Here is a 27884-nt window from a genome sequence, read left to right on the forward strand (position 1 = left end):
CATCATCCTGTCACAAGCAAGTGGCAGATAACCAGTGAACTTATTGCCTACCACGTTTCTTTGTTTATCCTGCATGCTGCCCTAATCCAATTTCCGCACCTGCTTTTCTAACATATACAGTTTTTAGGAGCATTGAAAAGTTACTGGTGACAATAGACATTCAGGGTGCCTCGTGAATGAGTGACATTATACTTTTTACCTGCTAATTCGGGGCTGTTAGTTCATGACCAGCAAGTATTTTGTCACGTAACAGCTACTGCAGTGTGAAAAATATGTATTATAACTTGCCCCTTTTCTTAAATTTCCAATAATGCACTCCATACCCTTGAAAAATAATCTCTTGAAAAAACCTACTTCTATCTGTGAAGTTAGAAATATTAAACACAGCACTGATGTGGCAATCACTGATCTGGATTTTTAGATGTTGGTGTGTCCATTTCCTTCATCTAAATGTAGAGATCACGTATAAGTGTCTTTGGTGACATGTTTCATTGTAAATCCCTGAACCCCTGAATATCTCTCAGTAGGGCTGCACAATTAATCGAATTTTAATCGCGATCACGATATTGGCTGCCACGATTAAGTAAGATGATCCTTGGCGATATTAACGTTTGAAAAGCCAGCTACACAGTTGTCAAATCAAGCGCTTTGTCAGTCTACCCTTAGGGGGCAATGCTTCCCCCCTTTTTTGCATGACAAAAGCCTCTGCTTTTTTCACCTCGTGGCATTGAGTTTCTCATCTGATTCCTAACATATACAGTCAGCAGTCAACTGAGACCCAAAATTGGAATACATTTGGTTTGAAATGACCGAAAATTACATTTTGACTGCTAATTGATTCAAATTTGCTCAAAAGTAAATAATATGCTTGGTTCTAAATAAGGTTCATTTTTTTCATTGGTTTGCACTCAGCAAGTAATTTAACTGTGTTGCCCTGTGTGCTAAGTTTTTGCCATGTCTTAGGTGATTTTTTAAAAATACAATAAAAATTATTTTTACTTTATTTATTTTAGTTTATTATTGTTTTTCATAAGCATCAAGCCTTGAAGCCTTGTTTATATACTGCTTGTTTAAAAAAGTTCAATAAATAGACATATTTGACCTAACATGATGAATAATCGTGATTAATAATTGTGATTTCAATATTGACCAAAATAATCACAATTATTATTTTGTACATAATTGTGCAGCCCTACTCTAAAGATACCTCCGTGATTTACTTTGGTGAGGCACTTCTGTAATTACCAAAGCAGCACTGTTTAGTTGTAACCATAATATGCCTCGCAGCAATTGGCTTTACAACTTTTGACCCTTCAAAATACACTTGTCTGCCGCTACCACTCCTTTTTTTGTCCAAAAGCAATATGCCTGCCGCACATGTGCACTGTCTTTACAGATTCAGCTTTGGTCTGGTCCAGAATTTTTTTCATAGCATGCAATTATTTTCTACATGTTATGAAATCCTACTATTGAGAAGTTCAGCTAGCAATTTTTCTTAAATGTTCAGAAGTCATAATCGAAGATAGTAGACAATTAATGCTTTTGCCTCCCGTTTTGTTACACTGGACTTTACTGCTCACCCTAATTACCCTTGTATACCTAATCCTGAAGTTTATTTGTTCGGATTTGTTTGCTGATTAAAAAATATGCGGTGTCTGACCTCGGACTTGCCCCAACCCACCAAAATGAGATCCAAATGCCAACCAAAAATGTTATATGCTCTGCTGCTTGTATCATTAACGTATAGTCTGTCGTATAATCCACTTGTGTGAAATAATGTCGCTTCCTCAAATAACGGCCTGTGCTAATGACGTAGTATCTCAATTAGTCAGCAAGTGTTGTCCGCTGGAGCAAGTTAACAGCGCTCCCCGTTGTAGCACCCATTGTTTTAGTTCTTTGTCAAATAATTAACACGCAACACTGGATTTTTGTTCCGGCCTTCTTCAAGCATGTCGTAAAGGTCAGTGAAGGCCTCTTCATAAATTGGTACTATGAATTCCCGACAGCTGTGTGAATAAACACGTCTAAGCCTGGAACATATGAGGAAACATTGTCCTGTATTGTAGACTATAGAAGGATCCCATTCAAATACCGATTGGCATAAAAGAACAAGATTGTGTCGCCACTATGTAGTGTTGTTTTAAATGATCATTTATATGATCACGTTTTTCTTCATTTCTTGTGTTTTTCAACCAGAGGGATTATTTTAGTCACCATCCACATCACATTGAGTGAAATGTATCAAACCAACTTTATTAAAGTAATTTAGTGAAGTAGTTCTTTAATACATTTACGATATCAGCATCTCTTGTTTTTAACATGCGGGTGCATAAGCACTACTTAACTCTAATGACGCTGTTTGGAAACAGGTGGCACTAAAGTGTTCTGACCGCTGTAATTCTCTGTTGATTATCGGAACATCTATGCGGTAGTAAGTAGTTCACTTCCTCTTTTATAAATGCACGTCAAAGCTAATATTTTACAATATTTATACTGTTTTTCCTTGAATCAGCTCAATGGTACATTTATTTGGTTTTTCTAAAAAGATAGAATCAAAAAAATTCAAGAGAAATCGCAAAAAATGAGGGCCCAATTGATTAATATACCATTTATGGCTCTTCAAATATTTGCTGATTATTTAAGCTATTTACATTTATGTACTCTAACATTTACAGCAATTGTGTACATGTAACCCAAGCATCATCATTTACGACACATAAATCTGTAATATGACCTTTCATCCTTAAGTATCTGTCATGAAATTTGTTAATAAGGTCACTCGGTAGAAAACAAAGCAAATCTTAATTTTACAAGCAATGAATAGGTTAGCAATGATTCAAGAGTTTTATTGTCATATGCAGAGTAATAATGAAATTCTTGCTCTGTTCACTTCCCTGAGCAGAATACATTCCACAGTTGAGCAAATAATAAAGTAGGCAATAAAAGGAAGTTGTATAAAGAATTGACCTGGGTGTGGTTATTTTACACACAATCTAAAGTCACCTTTTGTTTAAAAAACTCTTATAATGCATAGTGCAACATAAATCAAGCATAACACACCATAACCACACCACAACATATAACAATATGACACCCTAACCTCAACTAGTAACATAACAAAACTAGTAACATACTAAACACATATGACAAGGATCAATGCTCTACGAACTCAATTTTGGCACCATGTCAATTGTGAACCGAAGTTGGTAGAAAACAATTGCCATTTTATATTTTATACAATTTGGAATTAATTGAATGATAGTCAACAGTCTGTATTTTTTTTTTCCAGCCAAAACTCTGTATCGACTTAAAAAAAAATCCATATCAGTCGGGCCCTACCAAGTCATGTCCTTTTTTCCTTTCGAATTGGCATCTGATAGCAAATCTTCAAATTTTAGGAATAGAGCTTCAATACCTGCCAAATTGTGTTGGCGAAACTTTCCCATTCTTTGACTTCTGGATGAAAAGAATCAATGTCAATTTTCTAAATGGATCCCGAAAAAATTTGGCAACAACCTGCCAAGCTGACAAAAATACAACAGTAACTACGCATGCAAACAAATTGCTAAGTGGGCAGCAAAATGTATTTCTGGTAAAGACGAGCTCAGCGTTGCTCTGTCACCATCAATTTATCAACATCCTGCAAGGCAAACATCACAAGATTAAATGTGAATTTGATTTAATCAAGGAACAAACAAAAAAAAACAAACTCTGAAGCCTCTTTGTCATCACCACTAAAGGTATCCTTTTAGTGACAGCAAATGATTTGAAACAAGACTTGGTGTAGCCTGTAGTCCATTTAATCAGAATGCTCAGAATCTATATGGAAATGCATCCTTTCACTTTTGAGGATGTTGTCTGAAAGCTCAAAAGGTTGTTTACACAAGATAGTCCCACTGAAAAGAATGCCGTTTGACTGTCTGTTTACTGAACAATGCTTAGCATCTGCTCTCAAACTGGAAGTTTTTGAAAACAATTGTTAACATTTCCATGTTAAATGATAGTCTGGGAAAACAGATGGCGTTGCGTGTTCAGTCTGGGCATCCGTGCCTGCAAGTATGCCGCAGTCCGTGGCTGGTTTGAGTTCACTACATTTCTCCCGAAAATGCATATAGTGATATAGTTGCCCGGAATGCATAATGCATTTTTTATGTCCATCATTTTGACACAGGCATATGTACTTATTAAAATCCAATTAAAAATATGGGCCACAAATATATCCAAAATGTAAAAAAAATTACTTAGTTTTTTTTTTTTTTTTTTTTTTTTTTGCAAAGCAACCCAGAACGTTATGTCATATTGACCCAAATATATATGTTTTAACACATAATTATTTTCGAATCAACTACTTTTCTTTGAACTGAGTCCAATTCCAAATTCAGTCTTCATTAAAACATGCGATGGGAATGGCAAGGATTCTAAGTTACAACTCTAAACATAAATGAGAAATTAAAAATCCAGATTTAAACTTTACATGAATAAATGAGTAATGGTTGTGTATAGGTTAAAAAAAAAAAAAAAAGTACCAAGCTAATATGTGCGTCAATTTGACCCAAATCTGGGTTGTTTTCCAAAAAAAAAAACAAAAAAAAACCTTGGGTTGTTTTTCCTCAAAGTACTCAGTAATTTCAGTCTTATTCATCCAAATATTATGTCAGAGATTTTATAAGCCATAATTGGGTTATTTGAACAGTTTGGGGGATTTTTTTTTCCATTATTACTACCTTTCCTGAATTCTAGATTTAGAATAAAGTCAGTGAGATTATGAAGAAATATTAATGGCATCATTTGATACATGTTAATCAAAACTTCTTCTGATTCTTTTGTCCTGGTAATAGCTTTGCACATCTTATTTTATCAGTCAGCTTTTGGAATGACCTTCAGCTCACATGTAAAATTTCAAGAGGTCATAGCTTAACATTTTTAACTGTCATGCTTTTGAGAGCATGTGAAAGTGTTTCCAAACTTATGCCTGGTACTGTTTACCTCAAACTTAACCTACAAGCTGCAAGCATTCTTCTTTATCAACCAGCACACCTACAAACCAATTTGTCCTGTTCCCCAGACCAGGTGACCATTTCATGGCTACTTCACCATGACAACGCACATATTTACAATTCCCTGCACATGCCACGGTTTCTTACTGAGAAGAACATTTGACCTGCTGGAATAACTTTCTGGCCTATGTGGTTCACCCCCATAACCCTTCCACACAAATGAGGGAAAACGTTGTAGTTTGTATTTGAACGACCGGTATATCTTTTCTAACATGAGTCCTGGAAGAACCAGGAAGCATTTTTTTTTTCCTATCAGCTACTTCAACAGCTCAAAGCTTGCACAATTTTGTGATAAATATACAGCAGACTTTATTACCATTAAAATGTTTTTTTTTGTTATTTTACAGTCATGCATATGAGCCTTTTGTTGTAAGTTTATTTCACATGTTCAATTGTTCCTATGTTTATTATTTTGGTCTTGTTTGTTTATTCATTTATTTTTTCTTTTCACAGTTGAATTATTATTTTGCGGCGCACACTCTCTCCCTACATCCTCATCGCGAACCTGACAAAATCAGATGGCTCGAACTTGGACGCCAAAAAAATGTGACGCTGATTAAACATATTAAGCGGTATCGATACTTGGGGCAGTAATTGGTGACTACTCGAGAGTTGAGTTCTCTTACTGGTTTTGGTCTGAGAAAAGGTGGTATCCAAACGTTCATAAGAAAAAAACGACCTTTGACATCTAAAGTCATCAAAGGCAGCGAATGAGTTAATAAACTCTTGGCATTTTGAGAGTCTTCTTCTGCTGCTGGTGCTTCCTGGAGGAGGCTGCTTCAGATTCCTAACATATGTCAGTATCTGAAATATTCATACATTTTTAGACTCAAAACGGTCTAAATATTAATCTGGGCAGAAGGTCTCTACCTCACAAATGGGCTCTAACTGTTCCAGGTCATAGCAAAGGCTATGAATAATGGTGAATAATAGAATAAAACTAGCCATTTGTTTCCAGCACGCTGCAGGACTCCGGCCAGATTTGTTTTGATGTATGCGACTATTATGAGCTCTGAAGCAAAGCTAATGTATTAACAACAGCGTGCTGCGCCGAGATGAATGCGATGATAAGGCGTCTGATCTAGCGGTGGATGACTTTAGTTGCAAGGTGCGGCACCATGCGGTTTGTGATCTCATGTCCAGCTACAGGAGATTCATTCCATCATTTGAACCATTGTCTACAAGAAATCTTCGTGGCATTTTTTAAGGCTCCCTTTCACTACCTCTTTTCCTCCCACGCTGCGCTCCGTGAGAACATCATAATTAAAAGCCCGGAGGAGGCGTTAGACCCTCGATTTACGTGGCAATTGTTTCCATGATTTACTGTCCGCCGCATAGACAATCTGCATATTAAAAAATATATTTCATTCCGCAGTCAAGCCCGCACCGAGGCTTTGAAGTTTTAGCTCACCTGACCTAACCCCTTTTTTCAATCACAGGGCGGAAATATCATTAATTACTACTTTATCTTTTTAACAATCAATATCCAATTTAGAGAAACATGACTTAAGACTGCCTGCTTGCTTTGCAGCGCAGCGTCACGAGATAAGAAATATTGCCCTTTTCTTTTCAAATCGTCGGTACTTATCGCCACTTAAGACGCTCTTTATCGGAGGGTGCAGAAACTGTAGGAAATGTCATTAATTAACATTGCCAAATGGGATCAGACGACTACATCTTATGTGAAAGGTGTCCTTTATCGCGATCGACCGTTGAGAATTATCAGTCAAGTGTTGCCGGCTAGTTCTTTCGGCAATTAAGCCCTTTTAACATGGCAGCATTAGATTTTCGTTTCATGACAAATCTAAAGAACCGGGAGACGACGCGCTCCAGCGCTTACAAATCGGCATTTGCGCAAAATGACTTGATCACCAATGGCAATAATGAACGATCATGCTACTTGATGGTTTCATTTTAAATTTGTTTAGGGAGCAGAAGGTGCGAAGTACAAACTGGCTAGCACTAATGCACTCATAATATTGATCACTGTTTAATTCAGCGTGACAGAAATCTGGGAAAGTCGTTAATTGAATAATCTAATCTGTTTTAACAAGGCCGCTTGTTATAAAAGAAACAAATGTACATCTACATTCATTTAGCAACAGCCCACAGCTCCTAAATCCTAAGCACCACTTCTTCACGTTTCTTCCAAGACTCCACAATGCAATGTTATGCATCTTTATAGTGTGAGCTGGTAAAATTATTCATCCCGTCTCAGAGCGTGTGCAACTTTTAAATTGTACGTATATGGTTGTGACAACATTCACACACTTATTTGTGGTATGCGCACCACAAAAAAAAAAAAAAAATCATGGAACATACAACATTCAAAACTTCAACTTAAAAAAAAAACACACTAAATAGTACATGGACTACAATTAAACGCCTAGCTTGTATTTTGAAGCTGTCCTCCATAGCTGTGGATGAGGAGTGTGATCCCTTATGACTCCATTTTTATTGCAGTCATATTCCAGAGCTACCAACATCAACACACCATCATTCAAAAATAAAAATATACAGAATTCATTCACTGATTAATTATGCAAAGAAACCGCTAGTCTATTTTGGTGTCATTGCATGATACGGCACAAGTCTCCAGCGTTTGTGCTAGCAGCTAACTACATTGTGACTGCGGTGCATTCAAACGCAACCTTTTCAAACCCAGACGAAAAAACTGCATCAAAGTTAAACACCGCAATCGAGTGGGCTCTCTACCAATCTATGAAATCTGGTATTTACAACAACATGAGAATTGTTAAGTCCCTTTTAAAGAGGCAACACTAATCCTATTCAGAGCCATAGTATGCACTTCATTTTCATCAGCGATATCATCATCATTTTTCATTTTCATCAGTCACTTGAGCTTTAATAGGTTTCTTCATATGCCTTGCAAAGTGCTCACCTACCCCTGGTTGGGAAACTGCACATACATGTAGATCATTTGACATTCATGAACGGAACCGACAAACCCTTTTTAGTCACTCGGAGTGACAACACAGCAGCACAATCTTCTTCTTCAAGGATACTTCAGCTGGTCTGAAGAGGCACCGGTAGTCAGGATAGCAATTCCAATTCCCAGCCGTCCTCTCCTTTCCCGAAGACATGTGGCCAAGGGACAAATTGATAGAGGCCCATTGACTTCCAGGAGATCTTTCCCATCATTTATTTGCTTTTTTCCAATATGCGGCTCTAAAGTTGGAATCGAGAGACTTCTAAGCGGTCCCCATCTGTGGAGAGTAGGAGGATGTCTGGGATTGGAGGCTATTGTCATCTCATCCCTTATGGGATCTAATTATTCAGCAGTTCAACCAACAGGTTCACACATTTGGAGCGTATATGGATTTAGCACATGCAGGATTGGTGCACTATGGGGACCGTGCATTTCATCATAATCAAAATATAATCACATTTTTTTTTGGCATTCTGTATGCTAGGGATGTGGAAAAAAAATAGTATAGCCTGTTGGTATTGTAATCATGCGTGCTTTTTCTGGCTGCCTTCTCATACGCACTGCTTAGTATTGGAACGACTGCATGGGGGTGTGCTTAGTTGGTAAATTCTCCTCATTGGCAGGCAACTGAGAAAAGTGTAGAGCGTTTGACTCACAGGCACATTTTCCAAAATAGATATTTGCGTTGTTTCACACTTGAAGTGTGATCAGCCACTCCAGTTACAACTACAGCTGATATAGAAGGGCAACATACACATTCCTGTTCAAGCAACAGAGTCTTGAAATGTAATATAAAAACAATACCAAGTAAATCATTTTCAAACGCTTTCAACCATTGACCTACAGCATAATCTTATTAGGGCCTGACCGATTAATCAGCTGGCCCATTAAATTTGCCGATTATGGCCCTTCAAACATCAGCAAAAAATAATTGACCAAATGGCTCATATTTGCTGAATATTTAACTTTTGACCTTTGTTTATTTCATCCATTTACAGCTGTTATATACACATAACACTGGTTTCATTATTTGATACACATAAATCCACAACATTACATTGTATCCTTAAATTTATATCATGAATTTAGTTTGAGTTCATTTTGCAAGTCAGTCAAAACAAAGGAAATCTTAATATTTACAAGCAATGAGTGAGTAATAATAATCATATACCCGGAGGTCAATACTTTACACACACCCTAGGTACAGGTCATTAAAAAAAAGGTCCTATAATGCATAGTGCAACCTAATACAACTAATACTAGTAATACTAAAACAACTAATACTACTTTTGGGCTGCCTATCTCAACGTGGCGAACATAGAAATACTGTACATAAAATTGTATGATTATACCTAAAACGGTATCATATTTAACGAAACAAAAAGTAATACTTATATTAATAGTTAACTTTAAACTGTTAGCTACTTTTGACTGCATTTATACAGGTTACAGGTTAGTCTAAAACTGAAAATATTACATCAAAGATACCTGAATTAAATAATCATTTAAAACAAGACGTCATTCCTTATTTTTATTAAAAAATAGCCTTTTTCTTGCCCCCCCCCCCCCCCCCCACACACACACACACACACACACACACACACACACACACTATTTGAGAAGGACTGCTCTACACAATTTTTTAGGCAAGATTAAAATAATTGATTATGTCAACGAATTTCAAATCTTAATTAATCTTTTTTTTTTTTTAATCTCTTGACAACACTAAAACATCATATCACTCAAACACTAATTTACTTATCAGTGTAATTTCTACCATGTTTGGATCCTTTCAAATATTTTGGCAGGACCACATGCTCCTTTCATCTCCATAGCTTTCTTGTTCTTGAGACTTTTTGTTTTGCCTCTTCTCTTGGAGTCAACTTTTCACTCTGCCTTTCTGTCCTCACCGTTTTAAAGCTCTGCCTTTTTCACCCACTCAATGATCACAGTTGGTTTTGACCCCCCAAAGTCTGTCTTCACTTTCCCACCGCTGAGAACCAATCGTCCTCTCAAATGAGGAATGCCCAGTACAAGTTTGGTCCGTTTAGTATGCAAGCGAGAGTACTGATTGAAATGGTTGGAAGTAGTCCGCATTTGTCACTACTAAAAGTATGTGCAAACATAACGCCCCAGTGTTATTCTTTCTCACGTACCCTGAGGATATTTTGATTCTTCTCTAATTACAAGTGTTCCTTGATTATAGAAATTCTCGTTCACCTGGTGTGTTATCCTGCACTTGCATACACATATAAGCAGCTGTGAGGGGCAAATATAATGATGGGTTCCTTTGCCGCTAATGAGCTATCAAAGCGCACTTAGCCCGTAATTACATGGCCAGTCCCAAAAAGCTCAATTGGGCCCACAAGGGCTAGATAAGGATAATGGGAATCAAGAAAATAGTTTCAAGCACAAGATTTGCATCTTCATGGTTTCAACTTTGATACGTTTGTCCAATTATTGCATCATTTTTTTTAAATCTGCGTGTCTAATTGTGAAATGGAGGATTTTCGGTATCATGATTTAGATCGCATCCTTTGCCCTCAGTCATTAAGGAGAAAGTCAAGGATTTTGTTGTTTTTTTGACAGTAATATGTTCAATGAGGCCCAACCAGTCAAAATATGATATTCTGAATAATGCTTTGTGAGTAGAATATGAATTCAACAACACAATCCATCCGCTTTTATTCATCTTAATGGTTGCCTTTTTGCCACTTATTGTCAAGTAAAAATGACCTCACAATTGTTCAGGGTTGAAATAACAACCAATCACAGCTCAGCTTGCAAAAGTTGCATGACCACATGACCGTTACCTGGGCGCAGAGCAACTGTGATGTCACTCTCAGTTGATACCTTGTGGCAAAATGAGGTATATAAAAGCTGGTGGATTTTTCTGCTTAATGAATATTTGACGGACACAATATTAATCAGAATGCCATTTTAAGACTAGTGGAGGCACATTGAATATTTTATTAAAAAAAAAAAACATGTAAAATCAAGTACAACATACAATAGTTAATGCCAGCCTAACCTCTTTTCCTCATCCTATAATTAGCATGGAAATCTTTTGAAAGATTTTCTTAAAATTAGGTAGTGAAATTATAGTTATATTCAAACCAAAATAAAACATTTAAAAAAGTGTGTTTTTGTTGCCAGCTGCACTTGTTTAATAGTTGTGCAAAGCAATTCTTGAATAGGGAATACAATCAAAATGGCTGGTTCATGCTCAAAATACCCTTTGGCACAAGCCAATCTTAGTTGAAGTAGGAATATATACAATGCACTTTGTTGCTGATGTTTCAGGACGAGAGTCAAGGACAACCAAATGTTTGTCCCTCCACGCTAATATTTGTCTACTTGCACACAATCCACAAAAATCTCGGCTCTCTCATCTTCACTGTGGCTTTTAAAGTACTTTGTAAGTCTTTTGTGAGTACCTCCGTCACATTGACTTTTTATTTGTGAACCAGGCAAACAGGCTGGTGTTAATGTTGCCAGGTGTTCCTGTCGTAAGATGTGCCTCATAAGAGTTTTTCTAGTGTTATGTTAGGCTTGTAGTAAATAGCTAATGTTGCTCCCGGTATAACCGGGACTTGATTTTGAGGCTTGTGTCCCGAGTCCTGACAGATTTCGCAAAGCCCATTGTTTTGGTTCGAAATTACCTTCACGGTCTTATTTATTTTTTAAACAAGCACGCCATTTATTTTAGCCATGTGGAATGTCAATTACACTGTGGTCATATTGTTCGAAAACAACTTACAAGGAATTTAAACTTTTTTTTTTTATATCACCATAACTACAACCACGTATCAGACTTTATCAAGCTGAGCTTTCTGGTGGCGCGTTTCCAGTGTGGGATAGCAAATATTGTGCCAAGAGATTTTCAGTTTTATGAACAAGGTTGTGGAAAAAAAAGTACTTCCATTCAACAATCAATAGCAACTTGAAGAAGCAAAAGAAAGCAAGTTCTGTTCTCATTCATGCAGTTAAAGTGAGATGCATTCAATGACCGCCCACACAGCAGGACACCTCAAATATCAATAGAAGGGTAACTGATTCAATGCACCAAACAGAGACTAGTCTGTGAGCACATTGCAGGAGGTATGTGGAAACATTTAATGATTTGAGAAACCAAAATCAGAGCAGCCTCATGTAAATTCAAGTTTCAGAGGCAGAAGCTTTGAATGCTCTGGCAGTACATAAAAGCTGATTTGGTCCGTAAAAGGTGTTTTTTATTTATTTATTTGTATTTTTTTCACTAAAAGGGTCGAGTAGACCTCAGCAGAGGCTGAACAATCGCATTTTGGATGAGAACCAAATTGTCCACTTCCATACAATTTGGCAACAACTTTTGTCATTAAGATGCAGTCATTATGCAGAGTAATAAGGTAAAAGGTTTAAACATGCTGCAGTATAAAGAAAATAACTGATTAGGTGTCTGTTGCCTGCTAGCAGACTAACTGGCACGGTAATTTACCACAGTTGATGACATTGGTCCTCAGCTCGGTCAACCGTGAGTGTTTATTTTCCTCAGCGAGCATATCATCCGTCCGTGCTTATCTTTGCAATCTGTGGCCTCACTGGCTGACTGTCAGCCTGTCAAATGCAAGATGGCACACAGGGCCTGCCAGGGCTGCCACCTGAAGGTTGGGGGTTGTGCTTTCTGACACCTCCGTTAGGCTTCAGGAAACGGTCGTCCCCCAACCCTCCTCCCCCCCGCCTCCTATACTCCCGTCACATTCTCATTTCTATCTGCGTCCGTCCCCTGTCGGCGCTTCCCCCCCAACGGAAGAGGAAGAGTGCATGCCTGAAAGCAAAAGAGCCAAATAAGATTATACTTTTATTTTCCCTCTGCTCCCTGCCAGTTTATTTGTTTATCAATGTTTTTATGAGCATGCAGCCCTTGTTTATTTTGCTTCATTCTATCATCAGTTCTGTATTTCAAGCGTAGGAGCGTCATAATTTGCCATTCATCTGATGAGTCTTTCTTATGTTGGTAAATATACGAACCGGTGCAAGTTGATGTCGCTTTTTGCTCAAATAATGGATGGTAATATTTTGGGCGGATTTTGACTTTCACTAGCTTTGATAAATACATTAAATAATTAATTAGCTTTAATAAATAATTAATCAATAAATAAACACACAGAGATTAAAACTGTTCCTGCAGGTATCACATACGTTAGTGCTTTGACATTTACAACAAAATGTTGTTTTCTAATTAAGAACAAATTATTTTAAACATGAAGCGATACAACAATCCCACAAACGATAAGTGTGTCCATGTCTTACATTCAAACCTACATGAAAATAGATGGTTTGAACTCACAATCAAATTTGTCAACATAAGAACGTGTGGATATTGGCAATGTGTATTCTATAGCTTTTTAAAGCTTCTATATGTATTTTATTAAATTTTTAATTTTTTTTCCATTAATGCTTTTATTGTCGTTTGCTTTATAACATCCATGCTCCTTATGGCAAGGGGACTACTGATAGAAATGAGCCTTTTGGCTATAATTCTACGATAAATTTTCAAAATATACCTTGTCCCTGAAAAAAAATTACACAAGGGAAAGAAATATGTTTACTCTATCTTTTTTCATCGTAAATTGCACTTAATCATTCAGTTTCTCACATGGGGTTTTTAACAGGGTTTCTGCATGTTTAACAGAGTTTCATCAAATCTAATGCTTCGTAAAGCCGAGAGAGGAAGATTATCTTTGTCTTTTCAAATTATTACTACACATTGATATGAGTGCCAAAATTCAATCAAATTGAGCTGCGAATGCTGCGTTTACATCATGATGTCATTTGGCCCCGCAGGAGTTTTCCATGCTGCGATTGGACGATCTGGCGGATCAGCGGGTCAACATCGTGGGTTTTTCCGTTTTCAACCAAACGCATCCATTCTTTGAGGATTTCGCGCTAAGCCTCAACCGCTCCTGGCAAGAGAACTGTGAACACGCTCCCTTCGCGGGAACCCCGGTTAGTCCACACACGCATGCACAAACAGTTTGTGTGTTTCTTTACAAAGGCCAAACAGACCTTTAAAGACTGAATGCATTTGCAACGCAATCATCCTAAAACAAAGGGACCACATCCAAAACAAACGCCAAATTATACAAGTATGACATTTATCCAGTTAACCGCTTTGATTGGAGCGGACATCTTAGCCAGTTGTTTTTCTGGCTGCGCCTCATTAAATCTGTTGTGGGGTCTTCATTCACTTTTGGAGGAATTACAGAATGCACAATGTTGCCAGCTCCCAAATGACATGCTACTGTACCTGTCTAATAGCCACCGGAGACATACTGTAACTTTTTCATTTGTCCACTGTGGTGAAAATGTGTTTTTGGCCTGTAGCGCTCCATATTTTCACTCTTTCTAACTAAGTCCTAGTGTCCACACTAGAGGACGTGCCTGCCTTTCCAACGATATTTCAGGTGCGATGAAATGACTCTGTTGTCTCAGACAAAATGGACAGCAGTGGACACAAATGAGTAAGTTGGCTCTCAGGAGGATATCATGTAGCGCAGTAATGAGTTTTGGGTTTTTCTATGTAGTTATCCTAGCATTAAACTAAGTTAAATAGCAGTTATGTTTTTTTCCCTTCTTTTTAAATTGACTTTCTTTTGATAAGATCCAGACAGTTCACTGATTTAGAGGTTGTATGCGCATCTCTAATCCAAGCCAACTAATATTATCCAACTAATTTGATTGAAAATATGATTTCTTAAGTAGAATATTAAGACTTTGAGCGCCATTGACGTCAAAGGATGTTTACTTGAAGTCAACATCAACCTTGTTTGTTTATGTTTTTAAATGAGTTTTAAAGGTTTGAGCAGATCCAGTTTGATCTCTAAGCTCGGAGAGAAAAAAAGTCAAAACAATACATGAATTATGATTAGTCACTAACCTTAAAGTTGACTGGTCGGGTTTCGAGGCTTTTAAATATTTGAAACTTTCATTCTTGCAGAGATTATCAAGGTACGTATATCAGTGTTTAGTGCTGATGTCAAGTTGGAGAGTTGACAAAACAAATATTACATGCATGAATATGAAAAGACTCAAATTCCATTTTAGCGTTTGTATTGAGTGTCAAAGAAAATCAAATTATTTCAGCTGTGCGGTTTGTACTGTCAGGAACTTAGCTGGAAGCCAATAGAACGGTCGATTAATGAGCAAATGTGTAATTGAACTGAATGAATGTAGACGAAGAGACAACGCTCAACAATTTGCCCCCCTCTGTTGCACACAAGCTGGCTGCTGAAAGAGGCCAATAAGCATTAGAACACAGCGTGATAAAAAGCTGTACAGTTGCTCTCACAGCAGGTTGCTTGAATACTTCTTCGCTCGCAGCATTGCGCCTTTATGGCTAATTAGCTTAAAGTTGAAAGAAGAAAAGGCTGATGGCACTTGTGCAAGATTAAGTCATCCGGCCACTGGAAGAAGTAATACGCCGTCTTTGACGCTAATGAGGTCTGACGTACAAGTGCGCCTGTAGGACTCGCGTGGTATGGCTGCAACTGCAGTGCTGTTGTCTCGCTAGCAAGGAGTGTCCGATTCCAGCCCATGTGAAATTTGTGAAAAAAAAAGTTTTTTATATATATATATATATATATATATATATATATATATATATATATATATATATATATGTGTATGTATGTATGTATGTATGTATGTATGTGTGTGTGTGTGTGTGTGTGTGTGTGTGTGACCGTGACTGTGACCTTAATCAACCAATAGCATATCGGCGTTTCCGTGATATGCGAGAAAAGTTGTTTTTGTTGATGCAGCAAAGCGAAAAAAATAGTGCGAACACACTGACCGGCATGTTGGATGGTTAGTAAGACGAAAGGTTTGTGCGTAAGAGGGGGACAAAAAAAAACAGCGGTCCACGTTGTGAGATGAAAAATACGTAAGACAGGGGGTTCGTTAACCGGGGGCCCACTGTATGTATGTATATATATATATATATATATATATATATATTATTTCCATTTGATTATCATGACTCCGTTTTTAGAGTATAACACTCCATAATGCTATTTTTCTTATTTCAAGTCTTTTTGGGAAGCTACAACAGATGAGTTCATTTTAATAGAATCCCCTACCATCTCGGCACGCTCCACGTCGTTCTTAATGTGCTATCCGCCAATTAGGAAGTTTTAAAACACATCACTGTTTTGCAGTGTAATGACCTTTTGGTAGCTTTGTTGCGGCACGATAGGCTGTATCATTATCCGTCACTTCATCAGCAGTATGGCTCTGCGAGGGCTTTCTCCGTGGGCTCAGCAAGTTGCGACTTTTGCGAAGATGAGGCAATTCGGACATCAGACGTGAGAGGACATAAAATGGATGTTGTTCTTTTTTTCAGAGAGGAAAGGGAAGATAATATCTGAGAGAACGTGACACTGTCAGCACATCACAATGGGCTTGATGTGCAAGCTGATCCGCTAACCGGGCACGACCCTGTGGTGTTTTTCCACATGTAGCATGAAAAGAGTATGTGCAAATAGCTGAATTTAAAACTTACACTGTGATTTATTAAACCTGACACATGTTGTGCAGACTATTTTTTTTTTTTTAACCTTAAAAAAGTGCTTCTGAAAGGCAGACCCATGCTAGCATACTTAGGGCAAAAGAAATGCTTGTGTATTTGGGGGACAAAAAAGTGACACACTGTATCCAATTAAGTAATTCAGCAATTGAACGACTGACAATGAAAATTAGTTGAGCAAAATATTACCTTTTACTGGTTAAAATGGCAAAAAAAGGTAAAGCATCCCATTGGGTTTTTTAGCTGTTTTTTGGGGGCTTGTGAGATTCAGTAAATACCGTATTTTCCGCACTATAAGGCACACCTAAAAGCCTTTTTTTTTTTTTTTAATGCTGATGGTCCGCCTTATAATCAGATTGTCTTATATATGGATCAATATTTAGATTGGGATTCGTAGATGGGGAATGAACTGATAAACTAAGCTTTACTTGTTTCTCTTTTGTGATTACAGTTGAACAAGTTTGGTCATATTAACATAGAGTTATGACACTATTGAGAGTTATTATTTGAGTTATTATTGTTGTTACTTTGAGTGATATGTTGTGATTAAAAAAGTTTTAAGATATGTCATCAATTGAGGGTGCGCCTTATAATCCGGTGCGCCTTATATATGGAAAATACGGTACATTGTTTCAATGGATTGGATTAGGCTAGCGTCGGATTGATGATTGGTCTTTTTTTTCAATATACATATGACCTCCTTGAAAAGGGGGAAAAAACAATGTTAGACTGATTTGGTGTACTTGAGAAATTCAAGCCATTAACTCTTCTCTGTTATACCCACTGTTTAATTTTGTCACCCTTTTTACACCTATTGCCATCTGTTTGAGTGAGCGAGCACTCAATTTAGTGCGTGCCATTCGGATTCTCAGTAAAAGATCACAATCTTAGTAAATCACGTGCAACACGCCCACCGACAGTGAGCCCGATCCATCAGAGCGAAATGCACAATTTAGTGGCCGCCATTCTGGATCCTAATAAATCTGGCCGAGTATGTTTAATGATCTAATGGAATCATCTCACCCCCGTTGAGCGCTCGCTGAATGGCAACCGCTCACATTTCACTCTGAGTTTGTGCAGTTGCTGCGTGCATGCATTATACATCCACCTTCCACTTACTCTCTATCTCCCCCTCGCTCTTGTGCAGCTCTCCTCAGCGCTTCTCTTTGATGCGGTATACGCGGTGGTGGCAGCAGTCCAGGAGCTGAACCGTAGCCAAAATGTAGGCGCCACTCAGCTCTCATGCAAGTCCTCCAAAATCTGGGAGCACGGCACCAGCCTCATGAATTACCTGAGGATGGTAAGTTGGCCCAGGCTGGACTTCATAAAAAAGATAATAATAACTCAACGTGCCTTTATGGAAATGTTTATTATTGTTGGCAGCGGGAGCTATTTGTATGTCCATATAAATCAGGGGTGAAGCTTAAAGCTATACGCTGATGCCCTTGAGAAACTTCCAAAGGGGGTCAAATTTAAATGAGGAAGGCTTTAGCACTTTTTTTTTTTTCCCCAGAGAATACCAAAATTATTGTTAACTCAATACTATATCCAATTACCTAAGTGAAAGTTAAGAGTGTTTTCTAAAAAAAAAAAAAAAAAAAGCTTAGAGATGTACTATACTTAGATAAAAAAACATAAATATGTATTTATAGATGAGCAGCAAAGCTACAAGAAATAGTTAAACATTCCATTTGTGAATGTGAAATTACATTTTGAATAGAAAAAAGTGTTTTCCTGTACAAATATAAATGAGACAAATAAAAAAATTCACACGGACAATTAGCTTGGAGATGTATTGTATTTACACAAATCAATATATCTATTTATCGATAAGGAAGTTAAAAGATTCCATTTATGAATAATAGTTTACAATGACATTCTGAATGGACAAAAAGTGTTTTCCTGTACAAATATAAAAGGAACAAATAAAAAGTTGCATTATTTGTAGAAGTGTTTTTTTTCAAAAGATATGTGACATTCATTATTCTAAAAAAAAATCTCTTTAGTTACAAAATGTAATATTTTTCCTCCTGAAATTGCATCTTTATTTATACTGCTTCCTCATTAAAAGTTTTCCTTTTGTCGTTTAGAAATGACTTTGTTGAAACATTTTGATTCCCATTAAAAATTCCAAATCCTTTTACATTTTATAATATTTGTTAGCTGATAAGCTGTTCATTTCTCTATAGCTTCTTTAAATTATTTATATTTTTGGGATGAATAAGATCAGATCTGTATTCACTTTAAAATATTCCGTCCTTATTCTTGTTTTCACCCTGAAAGGCAATGCAGAGAGATTGGGTAGATGAATAATGATGTTTTTCCTATTGAAAATAATGGTTGAAAATGACCGCTCTGAAAATACTTTATAATCATGCGTTGTTTATTGTTCGCCATAAACACGTAGGTTACAGTACATCTCTGTTTTCATCTTATTATTCTACATTTGACAGAGGGAAAAAAAAGAAAATAAAAGACAGAGAAGTCAGCAAGTCCCCTCCAGTATATTTATGTAATAAGCACCGGTGAGCAGAAAGTGGGCTGGAGTCAAAAGAGAATTCTTTAATGTGCTGCTGTGTCTTTTTTTGGACAGGTAGAGCTGGAGGGTCTAACAGGCCACATTGAATTCAACAGCAAAGGCCAACGCTCCAACTACGCTCTTCGGATCATGCAGAGCAGCAAGGATGGCCTAAGGCAGGTAAAGTGACCCCCTGAGCCGTATCAAACTAATGTGAGTGCATCTCCGTAGCATGCTAGCGCTACTTCAGTTTACCTTTACCGTTTTCTACAAATAGTAGATCATTTATCTGCTTCAGATAGGATCAGTTGTCTAATAGGGCGATGCTATTCTTTGCATTCCCTTTCGACACCTATTCAAATCGATTCATGCTATACGGTGGTGCCTTGACTCAAGACTAGTCATTAGAATAGTGACCAAGCTTGTAACTCAAAACACTTGTGCCCAATCAAAAGTCTGTCTCGAAACGAGACCAAGGCGGAAGCTATGAAAATAGCTGGACGTTCTGACAGCTTATCACTGAGAACGTAAAGTTTTATCACAGTCAGACATCAAGCCAATATGACCATGAAGCAAACTAAAAGACCATAGCAACTGCATAGCAACTGATTCATCAGGAAATTAAGGACCTTATGGCAAAGGTGATATACGTAAAAAAAATGACAAAAAGGTGACAAACTCCTCACAAAAGCAGCTACTTAGCAACTAAGCAAATTTTTCACAGTTTTTAATTCATTATAAACCATAGAAATTGAATGTTGCAAGTAGGACTGTCACTTGAATAGTTTTAGAACTTAAATTATGAATGTTTAGTCAATTAAATGGTTTTTTTTGACAGCTCTAAATAACATTATCAAATAGAACATAAAGAATTGCAGGTAATGTGATTTACGGCAAAATCCAGATGTATGGCAGAAAATAGGTCAGTGTCATATATGTGTGCTTGATGGTTGTACAAAAGGAAGTTCTTGGACATCCTTTTTATTGTCCTGTATAATAATGAGCCTCCTCCTCATATACTTCCTGTAAGGCAAATCATAACCGAACGCAAAGGTCCCCTGAGCAGCATCCATGTCAGATGCGTGTATGTCATATTTATGGATGTGATTTGCCTATATACAGGCGAGATATAAAATTGAACCAGTCCAGTCTTTCTGCCATGGAGTGCTTGCTTTATAGCCGCCGTAAGACTTTTTGTGACGTTATTGGAACATTCTTAGAATCGCTTTGGAACAAGACAACAACCAAATATCTTAGACAGGCTGGGGAGAATCAGTTCTGGGAGAAGCCATTGCTCAATTCTCTCCCATCCATCAACGCCTTCTTAAAATGCACCGCTTCAGTCCTAGCAGTCACAGGCAGCTGAAATCTGAGGTTGAAAATCAAGAGTGGATGGGAATAATGGATGGAAGGCAAAACTGGGGCGGGAGATAGGAATCAGCTCTAGAATAACTATATGGCGTTAAATAGATGAGGTGGAAGGGTATCAAGATGAAGTATCTTGCGACGGTTTATGGGAGTTAATGACAGTGAGGTAACTTCAGGTTATATTTTATGAATGTATGTGAATGAAACATCATACTGAGGGCGACACGTGGAAAACTGGTTGCTGTGTTCAATTATACGTCTGGCTTTCCTGCGGGGAGTTTGCGTCTTCTCCCTGTGCCTGTTTATATTTTCTCTCTTGTCATCTTCCACAATCCCAAGGTAGGTGAATTAGGCATTCCAATTTGTCCTTAGGTGTGAGTGTGAGTGGTTGTTGGATGGCAAGCAGTTCAGGATGTCCCCCGCCTACTGCTCGAAGACAGCTGGGATAGGCACCAGCATGCCAGCAGCCTTACTAAAGATAAGCGGCTAGACAAAATGGATGGATGGATAGATGAATGGATGAAACATCATACTTAGAAGCTGTTGTTCTTGTGACTTTTGGCATGTCCAATTGCAGAGTCAATTTCATGATTTGTCCAGGACAAGTTTGTTGGTTTTGTCTTTTACGATCAAATTCCTGATGCAACCCATCTATCTTTTGGGGGGGTTGAGTATTTTTTTTTTTTTTGTTAATATTGGATCCTCTTAAGGTTGGGCATTTGAATTTGAATAATTCTGATTGCATTTCTGGTTGGCATTTTGCATGTTTTAAATGGGAGTTCTAACCTGGAGTGGGTGAAATATCTGGGACTTTATTATTATTATTTTTATTATTGTTAGTATTATTAGTTGTAGTAGTAGTAGTAGTAATATTGTTGGTGTTGTTATTATAACTATTTTTAACTTTTCACTATTTATGAACTTTACCATGACCTTCTCAAAGTTATTTACAATAACTAATCCATTACAAACCTACAAACTTCAATTTTTCAGTAAATTTTGCAGTATTTTTGAAACTCTCAAAATTACAGCAGGTACTTAAAGCATACTACAAAACACCCAATAATGGGCTAAACAGGTGTTGTTTTAAAGAAAAAATATGTGACATAGTAGCGCGTCTGTTTTGCGTTGTAGCTACTGTATGTTAGCATTAGGCTAGCAAACTTCCGTAGGTCTGAGCTGATATAACTTTGGTTCTTTGCTTTAAGTTTAGAGACAACTTAGGCGAAGGGGGAATGAGAAGTTGAAGTTTGTCAAAGTAGCTAATGCAAATCGTTAACATTTTGCTCGCAACGAAAGCGTTAAAAAAAAAAAAAAAAGGTCAAGCAGCAGCTCCTATCTTGATAAATCAGGTCACTCTTAAGTCAAGGCACCACAAGTTCAATGTTTATGTTAAAACCAGCAGAGGTAAAATAATCTAACAGAAAAATACGATGTTCATGACTGGGTCGTGATATGGCCAGATTGTACACTTGAGCTTGTTTAAGCTTATTGTTTGTGCTCACACACACACGCACATGCACACACACACTGTGCCCAAAGCCAATCGTCTTAGTTTCCTTTGTCCAGCACATTTGAATATCTTAGTAATTCCGCCTTATTCGGAGCCCAAGTACATCATCTCTTCCACGCTGCTGTTTGGATGGGATAATAAGTGATTACAGCTGTCTTCGATTCTTATGTCCTCTTACATGAGCTGCAGAGATTATGATGAATAGCAGCATTTGAAGTGCTCCGGTCGATGCTGAGGGTTTACTCTGCTTTTAAGACTTAATATCACTTTTCGTTTTAAATCCTGACGCTTGATGTAAATCTGATGAGTTTAATCCTGTGTTTTTATGAATTACCTGTCATTTCACTTTCTCGCCTGTCCTCTGCAGCATATGAGGCGGCTGTTGTCATTCTCAGGAAGGTTTGCGAGACATGAATTTATTATGAGAATTGAGGGCTGGCTGATTTTGCACTCGCATTACTTTTTGCTTATGAAAAAGTGTGACTCGCTGCCTGTGTGGCCAAAATGTTACCTATTCAGACATCAGCTCATCCGCCTATTAACCTTGTCTGTGTTTTCGTGCGTCCCCTCTCTTTATTCTGGCACCAGTCCAGTCAAACATAAGGCGAATGTCATAGTGTCTAATCCGATGATTTCAAGTAGAAACCTCTTTCGTTCATGTGGAAAGGCAGGGCGTTACATGTGGGGAGGGAAGGTTGCCAGCATGGGGGTGTTGTTTGTTTTTGTTGACTAACACCTCATGCACCACATACTGATGCCTTTGGGCTCTCTGGGCCAAACAAAAACTGGAAGGTGTGAGGGCCTTGGCAGAGATAAGAAAGTTGGCATGGTGCCCCCCTTCACCCTATTGGCCAAATCCACTCAAATCTTCCACACACGCTAAATACAGTATAGCGTACTCTTTAAACATTAATAGATGTGGATCAGCATGGGATTAAACCTCTTACCTCAACCACTTCCAAAGTTGTGCAGTTTCAATCGGATGTCATTCAAGCATGCTACAGATCTTCCTAGACTTTGGTTCAGTGAGTCTTGTCAAACTTATTTTAAGTCAGGGGCCTCTTTCTCAGACAGGACATGGAAATGGAAAAGTATAAAGTCTTTAGACACAAAAAACAGCGAGCATCTGAAACAAGAACTTGATTCAGAAAGGGGGTTTGGAAACTGGACTCGCAAAACAACGGAACCTGAAAACTGCTCAAAACTGGAAGGAAACTTGGAAGACAGCTTGACATGACAACTTGAAAGCTTGACTTTCTGACAGCATGTCACTGGGAATTGAGATCTTAACTCTTTCAGTGCCAAGCGTTATTGGAAAAGAAAACCTCTTGAGGGCCCGTATATTTAGCATTGTCGCTCACCTTTCAAGGCCAACAGAATAATGCGTGCTATGTCTACAGTATGTAAACATGGGTGCTGCCATATGAAAAATGGACTTCCATTCTTCAGTCAGAATTGATGTAGGTAATAGCTGTGTTATAAGTGTGGAAAAACTCCCATTCACTGGTCACAGTTATCACTACAGTACCCAATTTGTTTATATTAGGAAAGCATTAGTCAAGGGTGTCAGCTAATCTCCATAAAAAAATGTATTTGACCAGAATTTTCTTATTATTGTTATTACTATTTTAAAAGACGAGAATTCTCCCCCAAGGCACTGAATGAATTAATAATTGTCATACATCAATCCTATATCCTCCTGAGACCCATCCTATTCATATGTGTCCACTGCCATGGACATTTGCTTTTGCTCTACAGCTTTTGGCTTATTCGAGCTACCCCACTAAATCCCAATGTGCTCAGAAGAGGACATCCTGGCCAATGATGTCTCATGTGTTTTGGATGGGATGCAATTTACTTTGCTGTCTTGCTGAGACAAAAAGGGATCAAAAGTGAACACAAATCAATACCCTCTGTCTCAGGAGGATATGACAGAATTGAGTAAACTAAAGGGCCATAGCAACTGCTTGGCAACTGATACGCCAAGGAACAAACCAATCACAATCAGTCACAACAGTAAATCCAGGAACCTATATGGTAAAGGTGATAAATCATTAAAAGGACAAACGGTGACAGACATATAACCATAGCATCCGCATTGCAACTGATATCATCACAAGGTCAAAATATTTCCTGTTTATTTGTGTAAATGCAAAATAATCTGACATTGATAGAAATGAGAGCAAGATTTTTCCATCAAATCCTGAGCAACATCCAAATTTCATAAATGGTCAATAAGTAGTTTTGTTCTATCCTCACGCTGCCAGATTGCACCTCTTCAAGAGACGATTTTGGCCCACGAGCCATATATTCGACACTGCTGTAATGGACTTCTTTTCACACAAATCAACAAGTCAGGAGGACACAATTGGCATCTTAGATTACATCTTGTTGAAACTCCATCCGTCGTTTTTTTTTTTTTTCCTCCTAAATAGAAAAAAAAAAAAAAACGTTTCATATAGCTTCCTGGAAAGAAATGTGTTCAGACTTTGAGGTTTCACTGTAATTGATTGTTCAGTGTCAGTAAAAAAGCCAGGAGGAAAATAAAAAAACATGAATTTCATTCACAAGCCAGCTTTGGTGATAGTTGCATGTGTCGGCATTACGCGGGTGTTTCGATTTGTTCGATCTTGGCAGGCAAAGTAAATGAAGCAGCTGCATGTAGTGCTGGTGTCCCACTAGGCCAACAATGCTGATGTAAGAAGGCAGCCTGGCATTCTCTCACGCTCTAGCACCTTTATCCACAAGAATCTGTGAATATCAAGTGGAGGGAGAATAACTGGAGAAAAAAAAGTGGTATATATTCAAAAGGTGAGCCCTGTGTTGTTTAAATTGGAGGACAGGAAGACTGACGTTACCCAATTTTCTCACCCTGAAGCTGCTGGGGGACTTGACCACATTATGCTAGACTGGCTCATTAATCATCGTTAATGACAGTTTTTTCACATAACGTGAGATCATCTTCCTTGTCTACAAAATAAACTTTTGTTTTTCCGTAATCCGCCACACTTTAATTTACCTAAGTGACTTTTATAAGTCTCGGTAGTATCATTCAAATGGAGCCAGCGGTTAAAGACCCTGTAAAGTGAATGTTCGAAATTGACGCGAATGATGTTAGCGACTTAGCTATGCAAGCTATGATAGCCCACTGGTGTGGATGCTTTAGACTGCCTAGTTATCAGAAGCGCCTGCAGGTAGAAGAGCGAGGGGAAATGTGTGACACAGTCGTTATCGTGTGGAGAGCGTTTTTGTGCTAGCATCTTCACTTTAGAACGCCTCGTTGTTGTGGTGTGGAAATAGCTGATATGTGGTTTGTCACCTTTGGCACAAGGGTCATGTATTTTTCACCTTTCGTCATTTTTATCAAGTCTTCAATTTTTTGTTGTGATAAAATAATGTCCTTAAACAGTCTTACAGATTATGTTTCAACAATATTCCATGAGAAAGCTTGAACAGAGCTTCCTGTTAGCTACTATGAGGTCTATAACTTCCTGTTCTTCTTCTTGACGATCAAACTGGGTGCATTCTGTGCAGGACTTTCCATACTGGTTCAAATTTGAATACATTAAACCAGGCTGCTATAGATTCTGTTTTGTGACAGTTTATATTCTCGAATAATATATTGCTTTTTAGGAAGTTGTTTCCTGTATTTTGGAAAGCTCTCTTTGCTAAGATTTTCTTTGCATACATGTTGTTGTTTTTTTTAAATACTGCTATGGTATGCCTTTTTCACAATAATTGGACATTACTTGATTTTTGTCACTTTTTCAAAGTGGAAACGGTCCCAAACCTGTTTCTCTGAGAACCAGCCACTATTGCAACAATGCATATGTCTGCAAGGAAGGTCTGTGTTGAATATGGTGGTGCAAATGCGGCTCCAGCAGACCTTCGAGGCAGGTATTTTCAATCAACCTGTTTTTAAAGTCGACTTTTTTCCCCAGCCCTAGTTGCCATGCAGTTGCTGTGATTCTTTCAATTTGCTTTATTTTGTTAAATAGGATTGATGCGTGACTATTTAAGCTCTAGGATCTCAGCAGATTTTCAGAATGCCAAGTAGAGCTCATAATCTGTCATGTCAAGATGTTTTTCAAGTTTCTTTCTGATTCTTGATTCTGAGTCTAGTTTCCAAGTCTAGTTTCCGAGTCTGCTTTTAAAGTGTTGTGGTTACATTGAGTTTTTGTCCTGTCAGTATTTGGGTCCAAATGTGTCTTCTACACATGACAAGAATAATTTGAAATATTCAATTAACATCAAGCACATAATAGTTGTTCAATCATTTTAACTATTGATGACAGGGATAATACTATGATACCAAATGCAGCAGTATTGTGTTCCACATTATGGGAATGACTAATGATATTAGTTTGTTTATGTCCAATTACAAGACAGCCTAATGAGTTATTTAAAATAGCTTGCTTGTAGCTTGCGTGTGCATTGACGTTTTCTTATTCTCCAGATGGCATGGACAGCAGGACGAGGCTGTAAAGTGGCATCAATGCTGATATATAAATGGCTAATATCACTCAAGCGTGCCCTTCGCCTCTCTAGTAACATCCGAGGTTGTTGCTGGAATAGATGGCCACATTATGTGTTTGCTGGATTGCATCAAAGAAGCGCGCCGGGCCGTGGCAAGTGCGCGGCTGCAGACTGATCAATCTGACATGAGTTGGCAGTTTCTGTTTGCCCGTTGTGATGTGTGTACATCAGCACTAAGGCATGGGTATCGCCTCGCGGCCACGCGCACAAGCAAATGCCGCTATGTATGCATTTTGAGCAGAGGCGCCTCCAAAACAAACGCACAGCACAACACACAGCCTCTGCAGCCTGTGGCCCCTCAAGATTGGCCCGCTTGGTTTGCATGGAACGCAATGACAACGCAATGACAACAGCCTGCTTTTTAAACAGTGAACGCAATAAAATGAGTAATTACTGCAATGTGGGAAGTGCAGGCTGTCGCTAATAGCGTGTTGGACTTCGCACGTTTGCATTGCAGGAGCCTGCCTGGCTGTGAAAAGACTTAGCCAGCCCCTGCAGGGAAAACAATCACTAATGAAGTTTTGCAATACAATTACTTTAAGGCCTGTTGGGTAAAACAGAGGAGGAGGAATGGGATAGAAGCCGCACATGAAATCCATATTTTTAAGTCTGGAGACTGCACTGCAGGTCCATTGGAACTTAATCCAGTTCATTTTATTCAGTTGAAACCTTATAAATCAAGAAAATGCCACCCATGCATTATTTTAATGTTCCAAACACTCGTTGAGTTCATGAGAACATGACCAAAAAAAAATACACAAGTTGATTATGCTCAGACTGTCCTTTATTTTTAGTTAAAGGGAAAGTCAACCCAAACATTTTCTTGACAATAATATTTTCTGTGTGCCCCCAATAGTCTAAACACTGCTTTGTGATGAAGAATTTCACTGTGGAATATGAATTAAGCAAAAAAAAAAAATGATAATAATAAATACAAATAAACCAACAACAAAAAGACATCCGTTATCATCCATCTCAGGTCCAATTTGCCATTTGCTGTCGACTGAAAATGACATCAAGTTACTCAGGGCTCAGGTAACAACCAATCACGGCTCACCTGTATTTTATCTTTGGTCATGTTATGTTCGCAAGTTAAGCCATAGAAATTCTCACATCTTCATACTCAACTTGCAACAAGTTGGTCTTCCATCACACCAAAAAATGTCTTAGTCATTTTTCTTCTTCTTTTTTGTGGTTATGGTTTTCGAGTTAGTAAGATAATTTTATCGAACGCGGGTCTTCTTTGCTTGTGTAGTGATGTGTCCTTAAAATTTTCATTTGGCTCTTGGTTTTTTAACTTTAATATAGGCTATATATTTTTTTTTAATGTGATGAAAATTACCCGAAGAGAATTGTTCAGCTGCATTCCTCACTTT

General features: G+C 38.0%; 1 protein-coding gene across 2 annotated transcripts in view; it reads left to right on the forward strand.

Annotated features, from left to right (window-relative positions):
* The window catches only part of grik4 (glutamate receptor, ionotropic, kainate 4), a 296763-nt gene that overhangs the window by 216803 nt on the left and 52076 nt on the right, over positions 1–27884 (forward strand). For both annotated transcript variants that reach the window (XM_088427398.1, XM_088427399.1), the window contains 3 exons: positions 13834–13995; positions 17721–17873; positions 19167–19271. In XM_088427398.1, the coding sequence (XP_088283524.1) occupies positions 13834–13995; positions 17721–17873; positions 19167–19271 (420 nt within the window). The remainder of the gene's footprint in view (positions 1–13833; positions 13996–17720; positions 17874–19166; positions 19272–27884) is intronic.

Source organism: Hippichthys cyanospilos, chromosome 11 (genome assembly GCF_059441005.1).
Source record: "Hippichthys cyanospilos isolate Australia breed blue-spotted pipefish chromosome 11, RoL_Hcya_1.0, whole genome shotgun sequence".
Lineage (NCBI taxonomy): Eukaryota > Metazoa > Chordata > Actinopteri > Syngnathiformes > Syngnathidae > Hippichthys > Hippichthys cyanospilos.